Consider the following 12,344-nt stretch of genomic DNA (forward strand, 5'->3'; position numbering starts at 1 on the left):
TGATGACCGCTTGGAAACATTCTTGGAATTCTCTCAACCAGCTTCATGAGGTAGTCACCTGGAATGCATTTAAATTAGAAGGTGTGCCTTGTTAAAAGTCCATATTATAGCAAGAACTGGTCAGAAGAGACTGCGCGAATCAGGCCTTCTTGGTCGAATTACTGCAAAGAAACCACTACTAAAGGACACCAATAATAAGAAGAGACTTCCTTGGGCCAAGAAACACGAGCAATGGACATGAGAGCAGTGGAAATCTGTCCTTTGGTCTGATGAGTGCAAATGTGAGATTTTGGGTTCCAACTGCTGTGTCTTTGTGAGACGCAGAGTAGGTGAACGGATGATGTCTGCTTGTGTGGTTCCCACCGTGAAGCATGGAGGAGGAGGTGTGATGGTGTGGGGGTGCTTTGCTGGTGACACTGTCAGTGATTTATTTAGAATTCAAGGAACACTTAACCAGCATGTCTACCACAGCATTCTGCAGCGATACACCATCCCATCAGGTTTGTGCTTATTGGGACTATAATTTGTTTTTCAACAGGACAATGACCCAACACACCTCCAGGCTGTGTAAGGTCTATTTGACCAAGAAGGAGAGTGATGGAGTGCTGCATCAGATGACCTGGCCTCCACAATCACCCAACTTCAACCCATTTGAGATGGTTTGGGATGAGTTGGACCGCAGAGTGAAGTAAAAGCAGCCAACAAGTGCTCAGCATATGTGGGAACTCCTTCAAGACTGTTGGAAAATCATTCCAGATGAAGCTGGTTGAGAGAATGCCAAGAGTGTGCAAAGCTGTCATCAAGGCAAACTTGGCTACTTTGAAGAATCTAAAATCTAAAATATATTTTGATTTGTTTAAAACTTTTTTTGTTACTATGTATTCCATATGTGTTATTTCATTGATGTCTTCACTATTATTCTACATTGTAGAAAATAGTAAAAATAAAGAAAAATCCTTGAATGAGTAGGTGTGTCCAAACTTTTGACTGGTACTGTTATATATATTTTTTTTATAATATACATGTGTCAGATGACAAAATTGAGAAAAATATCAAGAAATTCAACAATACACTCCTGGAATACATAAACACATAATCACTATATTGCTCATAAACCATGAGCAATATATTCATCTGGTTAGGAAGTGAATACAAACTGCAGTAACTAAGGTAGTCATGAATTATACTTTTATTGCTGCTTTATGACCCATTTATTACAGTTAACAATGGAGTTCCCTTCAAACCGTCAAACTACACCCCCGCCCCTATAATGGATTGTTGCTGTAATGAGAGAAAGGCTTGAATAATGTGACATGCTATATCGTTTAGCAAGCTAATATACTCACATAACTGTAGAGGAAAATGTTACACTGCAGAGGGTAGTTATCGCAAAGGATAATGTGGAAGGGCCTTTAAGATAAAATTGCATGTGTAGACACTATATTTAATATGGCATGTGTTGACATTAGCGAACAAGAGCTCAAACAAGTAATCACAGAGATCTTAATCAGAGATGTAAAGCCCAGAAAAGGCATCACTGTATTGGAGAGCTATATTTCCCATCTCCCAGTCTTAAATCCAATCCAAAGTACTGATAGGAGAACATGGGCTGGATCAACTGAGTCAAGTAACAATGGCATGAGCAATGCAGTCACTCTGTGTCCTATTATTCTGAAGTATACAGCAGGCCGCATACGGACCACAACTATTGAAAACTGAGAAAATGTCACATTCTGTGGTGTTTCTGAAGTTACTCTCTGCTTTCCGGTGGGAGTGGAGTGAAACACTGTATTGTATAGCAGAATCCTTCCCACAAATGTCTTACTGAGTGCATAATGGTGCATGATGACTCAACACAGATGTGTATCAATGTGAGTTTGAGATCCTGGAATTTTCTTTCATACAGAACCAAATACTGTAGCAATACGAGGGCTGCTTGTGGAAGAAAGCGGACTGGTGATCCAGTTGCCACGGTAATTGAGGCCTTTATAATGACACAACGGGAAAAGGAAATTATGCTTCTTGAAGCAGCAGGCAAGCATTCTAGACAACAAGAGCACATCTGGGATGGGCCTGAGGTCACCTCTGGGTAAAATCATCCTGCAGATAATATACAATGACTGGATGGGACATGGCTATGAAAATCAGGGCCTTCAGTGTGTGCAAATTAGGCACATTGTTTAGGACTAGCAATTTAAAGCATATGTCTGCTTGTATGAGAAATTAAACCAAAAAAGTACGTTCACTTGTATAAGATTGGCTTTTTCCGTATGGAGATAGCACACAGAGATGGCTGAGGGAATTACTACTTTGATCTCATGAGGCAGAAGACAACTCAATTTGTGCGATGCATGTTAGTCATAACTGCATCCAGTAAACAAAATTCTCGCTCTGTTCTAAACCATTTTGTAATAATTGTTTTCACACCCGGGAATTTGAACAGTCCCTCTCCTATAACATGGATAATGAGCACTTGTGGCAAACAGCCCCGCCCACTGCTAATACATCTTTCCTGTGAGGGAACGTTTGTCTGCTCCCACCACAGCCCCGCCCACTGCTAATACATCTTTCCTGTGAGGGAACGTTTGTCTGCTCCCACCACAGCCCCGCCCACTGCTAATACATCGTTCCTGTGAGGGAACGTTTGTCTGCTCCCACCACAGCCCCGCCCACTGCTAATACATCTTTCCTGCGAGGGAACGTTTGTCTGCTCCCACCACAGCCCCGCCCACTGCTAATACATCTTTCCTGTGAGGGAACGTTTGTCTGCTCCCACCACAGACGTACAGTACAGTTAACTGCTTCAGGATCGCGCCTAGCACTGTGACTCAGAGGGTCTGCCTGGGAAGACTCAGAAATCCTCCCATTTAGGAATCTTTACTGGGATCTGACAGCTCCTTCCCTGTTCTCTAAGGGGTGCTTCATCGAGCGTGGAATAAACCCGTTCAGCTATTCTTAGCTGCAATAAGAACTTGCCTGCCTGCCAGAGACAACAGAATTAACTGGGGACTCCATTAGTCTACCATGCTCACTGCCTACAAGACATGGGCAATGGGGAGAGACAAAGAGCAGAGCAGAGAGAGATGGATAGATAAAGAAAGAACAGAGAATGTGAGAGAGAGAGAGAGGGAGACAGAGAGAGCATGAGGAAAAGAGTAGGGGGAGGGCATGAGGGGGGAGGGAGGGATAGGTGAAATAAATAGCTAAACATATTGCAATAGTTTGTCAAGGCTCAATAATTCCTTCCTTTGTCTTTTTCTTTCACATCCCCCACTGGGGTAGAGAGAGCAGTAATAACCAGAGGAGAGATTACTGGGTTTACAGTAATGCTTTCCCCAACACAACCTGAATCTCATCTCAGTTCCCTGGGTTTCTCTCAGCATAATTACTGGGGGGTACAGCACAGATGAGATGTGTTGTTGGAGATGTGCTAAAGAGGCACCATTGTATTTGACATTTTAGTAATTTAATGAGTTACAGGAGCAATTTAGGGTTTAGTGCCTTGCTCAAGGGCACATCGATAGATTTGAACCAGCAACCTTTCAGTTACTGGCCCAACGCTCTTAACCCCTAGGCTACCTGCCACCCTGAAATGTTCTAGAGATCGACCAGCCCTGTATTCTGAACATTCTACAGCGCAAGTTGCGCCAAGTATCTTATCTATTGTGTGGTGTTATTACTGCTAATGACCTTCGTTGGGAGACCCATATTGATAAAGCAGATTTTGATATGGTAGAGGTGAGTTAACTAGCTGAGGACCGAGGCTGTGTTGAAGAAGCCAGTCATGACATCAATGAAAAGTGTGACCAGACCACATGTGACCACTTACCAAAGCCAGGACAGATTACCTTTGTACCTGAATGAATGTAGAGTAGTGTGGGGGGTTCTTACCTTGTTCTCAAGGCGTCCAATCAGCTCAGCCAGTCGGTTGATCTGTGCCTCCAGAGTCTCTTTCCTCACCTCCACCACCCCTGATTAAACAGAGCACACAACACCTGACGCCAACACACTCCCAGCATTCAACACATTTTATGATAGCAATCATTAGTATATGAATATTTGACGGAAATAAAGAGTTCCAATCAGGTCTGATAAATAGCCAACTGCATTTGTTAATCAGGAAAAATCATGTGTATTCAAGGTTTGAAGTTGAAATATATTCACAGTGCCTCAGAAGAGAAGGGTCTTTATTGCTTCTCAGCTCTGTTTAGAAAGCAATAATACATTGTATTCTAGCGCACCTGGCTCTAGTCATTAGCTTTGCCGTTTTAAGTCACCCTGGATAGTAGTGTGTGCTGTAAAGGCCAGTAGAGTCAAATACACTTAGAAGCCCTGGAATAGGAGGCTTCATTGAGGCATAAATAAATATGAGACAACAATATTAATCATTCCATTCTTCTCCCCTCTATGTGATGCCACACAGCCAATTAGTGGTGGAAAATGGGCTTCCTGCTCTTTAAAATCATCACCTCTCGAGGTGCCAAGCCAATTAGAGGATGACACTTCCCCCTGTGTTGATGAGCCTACCAGAGAACCACACAGCTGAGGGGGGCTGCTGTGTTTTGGAACCTACCAGCTGTAACCATAGAGACATTTGAAGCAGGCACATTGCAGGCACATTTGGTCAGTTGGACTTGAATGGCAGTCCACGCTATTTGAGCATGGTCTTTGTCAAATGCAGGAGAGCAGTCATTAGTCCTGACTAGCCATGCTAATGACAGACAGCTGTCTCCATGTGCAGCTGTCTCAGCATACTGTCTAACATATGGCACAGTTGCAGATAAGCTGTGAGCAAGGAAAATGTACATGACTCAGGCTAGGCTGGTGCCTGCACACTCACACACACAAGCACAAACAGACTCTTGTCAAAATGCATGGGGGAGTGTTCCTTGCCTCAGGTAGCATTGCACAATGAACAATGGCTCATTTAAAAATAACTTTTCACCCAAGGTGTCAAATACTCCTGCAGATACAAAACTGAATGTTTACATTTAGCATTTTCACTGGCAAAGTATTCTCTGATCAGTAAACAGAGGGCAGAGACAGATTCTGCTACCAGAATGTATTGCCTGCCATGATACAAAAAAAAAGATATATAGCAAAAGAAACAGTAGGACAAACAGCAAGAATAAATATATTTGACAAAAGTGTGAATGGGAGATAGAGAATGAGAGAGGGTGATAGTGAGAGAAGAACAAGTGAATGTGAGAGTGAGAAACAGAGAGAGTCGGGCATAGGGAGGTATTGATCAATATTTTCTTTCTGGTGTTCTCAAATGACAGGCCAGACAAAGCTGGATCCAATCAAGGTCCTCTCCCCAGCCTCTGACAGCTGTAACACTGGCTTTTATGGCCCAAACAGGACAATTTAAACTGGTGTCCGACTTAAGTGTTAATTTAACTGCAGTACAATTCTATAAAGACTGTTCCCTCTGGGCACCAAAGTCAGTTCAATGTCAACTAAAGTTAATTTAACGTAAAATTAACAACAAAATAATCACATCACAGGATTTAGGTTAAAAGTTGGGTGATAGAAATTTTGGTTATGTTGTCTTTTTGCAAATCCAATCAGTTTTCCAAGTAGATTCAAAGACATTACATTTTATTATTTTGTTCAAATGATGTGGAAACAACATTGATTCAACCAATTTTTGCCCGGTGGGTTATCAAAGGAGAGCAATTTTGACTATTGGTTTTTAATTAATTGTTACAACTTGGCCAATGGAATCTTTTCTTGTCAAGTAGAGTACAATATCAGGAAAGCCGCATAAGGCCATGTGTGAAAAGGCTAGCCTGACGGCTCACACTAAATTGTCCTCTTCTCTGTTGTTTGCTACATACTTTAGTCTGAGACTGCCATCGTTGAAGTCATTTGTGGTGACGAGAGGCACGAGGGGTGTTGTAAAAAAACAAAGTAATACGCAAATTGGATTGTCTTTAACCAATCAGAGTATCAAAGCCAATGACACATTTTCAAACTGCTTTACCCACTAGTGTTCTGGCTCTGGCCCAACACATTAGTTTCTGGACCAATCAGACGGACCCAAATGTGTTCGCTTTTGTTGAAGGGTTGGGCAAGTACTCAGATCCAGACTTATTGTGGAGAAGAAACTAACATCCATGGGAGTGGCGTAGCGTTTGTCCGGAGCAAGGAGTCTGGGTAGCACAGGAAATTAAATGGCTACTTCATGATATACTGCTAATCAATCTCATAGCCCTCCTTCGCAATGCGCGTCATTCCTAAATCAGTTAAGTCACTGAATACCTCTCAAAACCCTTCAAAAGTGGCACTTCTTACAACATATAATTTGTTACAGCAAGTGAGTGGAAGGGAGTATCAATAGCCTGTGAGTATTCACAGTTTGTGACTCAGTGTTAAGAAGCTATCTGAGGGTTTCATTACACATGGAGAGAGATGGAATCTATAGCAGGGAGGAAAAGAAGAGAGAGGAAGAGAGTGGCGATGGGTAGAAAACACTGCTGAACTTCAAAGGGAATTATTGGCCTCTATCTGTGTCACAAAAAAAATGGAATTAATTTGTGAGGCCATAGGCAGAAGCTCCAGCTTTGCAGTGGAGCCGTGCTCTAATTGAAATGCAGGAATGGATTCAGGGAAATAGGGATGATTTATCCCCATTGAAAAGTTACCGTTTTCATCACTTATGGTCTACTTCCAAACCACTGGATACTTACGTAATGCTTATCTACTGCATGCATGATGACGAGGCACTCTTTGTTTATGGCTTCTGTAACTGCTCTGAATGCTGTACGTTATGCAATCGGATTCAAATGGATTGATTCCAGAATCGTCTTTGAGACAGAAGCACCATGAAACAGCTTACATTTCATTGTGGTTCCAAATGAATGAAAACTAAAAGAAATGATGGTGTCTGGCATATAAAATGGTTTTAGAAGACCATTTTGTTATTGCTACTGATAGCCATAAATATACTAGCTGTTTGTGCTTAAACCTTCTCTACAGTGTCTTGCCTCCGAACCGAAGTGAGGGCTGCAGTGCAGAATATATATGCCTATTTGATCGATCTGTGTCATTGTATAGCCCCTCCCTCCCTTTTTCTGCACCCCTCCCTCGGCCTGCCTCCCTTGCTCTGCCTCCCTGCCTCCCTCGCTCTGCCTCCCTCGCTCTGCCTCCCTCACTTCCTCCCTCTCTCTGCCTCCCTCCCTTCCTTCTACTTCTCTCCTCTGTGGGAGAGCTAGAGCTGCCAAGCACATCTCCATGTTTCTGTTGATGATTGATTGAGATTGAGATAGAAAATGGGAAATAAATCACTCTGCCTGAAGAGAACAGAGTTTTTGATTTCCATTGCAATTGATTAATGTTTCCATGCTTCTCTTCAAGCTAATCACAAATGCAACCGACAAATGTGTCACACTTCATCCAGAAAACATTTACATTGCATTTGGTTGAGGTGACAAGGCTACATTATGCTTAAATGTGATGTGTCTCTGAGGAGACTAAAGGAGAAAAAAGTTAGAGTACATCACTTAAATGAATCTTCAGATTGAAGAAGCGACTGCAATCAATACAAACCTACGTCAATGAGAGATGTACATCAGTGTAGCATGTGCGTGACACATGGCAGAGGTCTGACCTGTAGCAGTGTTGATGTTCCTTGGGGCAACATCCTTGGCAGTACGGACTCTGTTGTTAGGAGGGTAGTCAGGCACTGGTTTTTCATAACGTTTCTCTGGAACCCGTGGACTGACCTTAGTGGGATACCTTCACATAGAGAGAGAGGGATGAGAGACAGAGAGATAAAGAGAGAGAGGCATGAGAGAGAGACGGATGGTAACGGAGGAACACAGTAAGTACAGCAGGCACATACACTATATATACAAAGTATGTGGACACCCTTTGAAATGAGTAGATTCGGCTATTTCAGCCACACTTGTTAATGACAGGTGACATTGTCAGTAGAATGGCCTTACTGAAGAGCTCAGTGACTTTCAACGTGGCACCGTCATAGGATGCCACCTTTAACAAGTCAGTTCGTCAAATTTCTGCCCTGCTAGCGCTGGCCCGTTCAACTGTAAGTGCCGTTATTGTGAAGTGGAAACTTTTAGGATCAACAACGGCTCAGCCGCGAAGTGGTAGGCCACACAAGCTCACAGAACGGGACCGCTGAGTGCTGAAGCGTGTAGCGCATAAAAATCATCTGTCCTTGTTTGCAACACTCACTACAGAGTTCCAAACTGCCTTTTGAAGCAACATCAGCACAATAACGGTTTGTAGGGAGCTTCATGAAATGGGTTTCCATGGCTGAGCAGCCGCAAACAAGCCTAAAATCACTATGCACAATGCCAAGCATCGGCTGGAGTGCTGTAAATCAAACCGCCATTGGACTCTGGAGCAGTGAAAACGGACTAATCTGGGGTTGGCGGATGCCAGAAGAACACTACGTGTCCAAATGCATAGTGCCCACTGTCAAGTTTGGTGGAGGAGGAATAATAGTCTGGGGCTGTTTTTCATGGTTTCGGGCTAGGCCCCTTAGTTCCAGTGAAGGGAAATCTTAACGCTACAGCATACAATGACATTCTTGACGATTCTATGGTTTCAACTTTGTGGCAACGGTTTGGAGAAGGCCAGTTCCTGTTTCAGCATGACAATGCATCTGTGCACAAAGCGAGGAACATACAGAAATGTTTTTTCAAGATCGGTGTGGAAGAACTTGACTGTCCTGCACAGAGCGCTGACCTCAACCCCATCAAACACCTTTGGGATTAATTGGAACACCGACTGCGAGCCAAGCCTAATCGCCCAACATCAGTGCCTGACCTCACAAATGCTCTTGTGGCTGAATGGAAGCAAGTCCCCGCAGCAAAATTCCAACATCTAGTGGAAAGCCTTCCCAGAAGAGTGGAAGCTGTTATAGCAGCAAACGGGTGACCAACTCCATATTAATGCCCATGATTTTGGAATGAGATGTTCGATATGCCGGTGTCCACATACTTTTGGTAATGTAGTGTAGCTAGGAACCAGAGTGACTTTTGATTTGGGGAACTGCCAGTTTCAATTTCACACATAATGACATGACACAGCAGTGGCGTCCTGACAAGGACGATTAAGGCAGCCCCCCGCACCTCTCTGATTCAGAGTGGTTGGGTTAAATGCGGAAGACACATTTCAGTTGAAGGCATTCAGTTGTACAACTGACTAGGTATCCCCCTTTCCCTTTCCCTTTCCCTCCTCCCTCGACGACTCACCCTGATTGGCTACAATGCTGCTCGTCAATAGCATCCACAGCACTTTCCACCGAGTTTAGCAGAGACTGGATCTGATTTGCTGATTCCTTCAACAGGAAGCGAGTAACAAATTGCTCCACGTTGGTCCCTCGCTCGTACACCTGGGGAGAGAAGAGATAGAGAATGAGAGAAGCCTTGGCACCTTTCTGCACATCTCTTGAACACATATCAGGTAAGTCCCCCTCTATGTCTTTCACTGCCTATGAAAGCTTCCCTCCTGCAGAGTGCTTTTTGCCAAATGTACATTTCAAAGTTCCTGAGTGTTTAAGGGTTTGTCAAAGTTGAAGGCAGACACTTTCGCTAAGGTTAAGAGAAAAATACTAAAAATAGGGTGATAACATTTAAGGAGTTTATAACCTGGCTCAGAACTGCACAGTCAGACAGATCTAAGGACAGTTTCTGTTTCAAAGGCAGTAGTCCGCTAGGATGCAGCCTTGGCCATACTCATCTATTGTCAGGTTAATTTAACTGGTTGAAATAATCAATATTCTTTCTGCTTTGTCATTGTGGGGAAATGGTCAGTGCTGTCAAACAAACTTTATATTATTTGCGATAAACTTAATTGTCAGCTCTTGTAAGCAGACACACACTAAGATTATTGAGATAATTAGAACACTTTGTTACATCAGACTGATCATTTCTTATGACAGAAAAACAGGCCAAGAAAACAGAAAGTGAATATTGAATACCATTATCTCAGCAAATGTCGGCTGTAGGTTCAGAAACAGTTTTCATACTGGTATGAAAAGAAAAAGTGAGGCAACGTGATGAATCTTTGTATTGTTGTATCTGGTGATTGAATACCAAATAATTCATATTTGTCACGCCCTGACCATAGTTTGCTTTGTATGTTTATAGGTTTTGTTTGGTCAGGGTGTGATCTGAGTGGGCATTCTATGTTGTATGTCTAGTTTGTCTGTTTCTGTGTTTGGCCTGATATGGTTCTCAATCAGAGGCAGGTGTTAGTCGTTTTCTCTGATTGGGAACCATATTTAGGTAGCCTGTTTTGTCATTGTGGGTTGTGGGTGATTGTCTATGTTAGTTGCTTGTGTCAGCACATTTGGTATATAGCGTCACGGTCGTTGTTCATTTATTGTTTTGTTCAGTTTACTTCGTGTTTTTGTCATCCATTAAAATGATGCATTCACACCACACTGCGCTTTGGTCCGCTTCTTACGACGATCGTGACAATATTATTCCAAGTCTGATCATCAAATATGAAATATGTATTTAAATGTGACATTAGAGAAGCTACTGAAGCAGTCTAATAGAACAGTTATAAATGTGTACTCAAATTGCACACTATGGACATTGCGGAGCTGGTATAGTAAAGATGCAGACAGAATAGAATGGGCCTATGCATATATGTGAACAACAGCTGGTGCACGATATCTAAGGAAGTCTCCAGGTTTTTCTCGCCTGAGGTAGAGTATCTCATGATAAGCTGTAGACCACACTATCTACCTAGAGAGTTTTCATCTGTATTTTTCGTAGCTGTCTACATACCACCACAGACCGATGCTGGCACTAAAACCGCACTCAATGAGCTGTATACCGCCATAAGCAAACAGGAAAATGCTCATCCAGAGGAGGCGCTCCTAGTGGCCTGGGACTTCAATGCAGGGAAACATATCAGTTTTACCTAATTTCTATCAGCATGTTAAATGTGCAACCAGAGGAAAGACAATTCTAGACCACCTTTACTCCACACACAGAGACACGTACAAAGCTCTCCCTTGCCCTCCATTTGGTAAATCCGACCATGATTCTATCATCCTGATTCCTGCTTACAAGCACAAATTAAAGCAGGAAGCACCAGTGACTCGGTCTATAAAAAAAGTGGTCAAATGAAGCAGATGCTAAACTACAGGACTGCTTTGCTAGCACAGACTGGAATATTTTCAGGGATTATTCCGGTAATTGAGGAGTACACCACATTCGCCCTCCCTACAGTGGATTACAGGCAACATTCACACTGAGCTAAAGGGTAGAGCTGCTGCTTTCAAGGAGCGGGACGCTAACCCGGAAGCTTATAAGATATCCCGCTATGCCCTCTGACGAACCATCAAACAGGCAAAGCGTCAATATAGGACTAAGTGGCATGGTTTGCAAACTATTACAGACTATAAAGGGAAGCACAGCCGAGAGCTGCCCAGTGACACGAGCCTACCAGACGAGCTAAATATATTCTATGCTTACTTTTAGACAAGTAACACTGAAACATGCATGAGAGCATCAGCTGTTTTGGATGACTATGTGAGCATGCTCTCCGCAGCCGATGTGAGTAAGACCTTCAAACAGGTCAACATTCACAAGGCCCCAGGGCCAGATGGGTTACCAGAATGTGTACTCCAAGCATGCGTTGACCAACTGGCATGTATCTTCACTGAAATGTTCAACCTTTCCCTGTTTGAGTCTGCAATACCAACATGTTTCAAGCAGACCACCATAGTCCCTGTGCCCAAGAAAACTAAGATAACCTGCCTAAATGACTACCGACCCGTAGCACTCACGTCTGTAGCCATGAAATGCTTTGAAAGGCTGTCATGGCTCACATCAACAACACCATTATCCCAGAAACCCTAGACCCACTCCAATGTGCATACCGCACCAACAGATCCACAGATGATACAATCTCTATTGCACTCCACACTGCCCTTTCACACCTGGACAAAAGGAACACCTATGTGAGAATGCTATTCATTGACTACAACTCAGCGTTCAACACCATATTACCCTCAAAGCTCCTCACTGAGCTAAGGACCCTGGGAGCACCTCCCTCTGCAACTGGGTCCGAAACCTCCTAACGGGCTGCCCCCAGGTGATATGGGTAAGTAACAACACATCCTCCACGTTGATCGTCAACATGGGGGCCCCTCAGGGGTGCGTGCTCAGCCCCCTCCTGTACTCCCTGTTCACTCATGACTGCACGGCCAGGCACGACTCCAACACCATCATTAAGTTTGCTGATGACACAACAGTGCTAGGTCTGATCACCGACAACAATGAGACAGCCTATAGGGAGGAAGTCAGAGACCTGACCTGACCTGACCTGTGGTGCCAGGACAACAACCTCTCCCT

General features: G+C 43.5%; 1 protein-coding gene across 4 annotated transcripts in view; it reads right to left on the reverse strand.

The window, feature by feature from the left end:
- The window catches only part of necab2 (N-terminal EF-hand calcium binding protein 2), a 126,359-nt gene that overhangs the window by 23,305 nt on the left and 90,710 nt on the right, over window positions 1–12,344 (reverse strand). For all 4 annotated transcript variants that reach the window (XM_036975172.2, XM_090223432.1, XM_090223487.1 and 1 more), the window contains 3 exons: window positions 9,225–9,364; window positions 7,613–7,740; window positions 3,892–3,971 (listed from right to left, as the gene is read on the reverse strand). In XM_036975172.2, coding sequence (XP_036831067.1) covers window positions 3,892–3,971; window positions 7,613–7,740; window positions 9,225–9,364 — 348 coding nt within the window. The remainder of the gene's footprint in view (window positions 1–3,891; window positions 3,972–7,612; window positions 7,741–9,224; window positions 9,365–12,344) is intronic.

The sequence above is a fragment of the Oncorhynchus mykiss genome, chromosome 1 (assembly GCF_057628025.1).
Source record: "Oncorhynchus mykiss isolate SJ-2025 chromosome 1, ASM5762802v1, whole genome shotgun sequence".
In the NCBI taxonomy this organism is placed as follows: domain Eukaryota; kingdom Metazoa; phylum Chordata; class Actinopteri; order Salmoniformes; family Salmonidae; genus Oncorhynchus; species Oncorhynchus mykiss.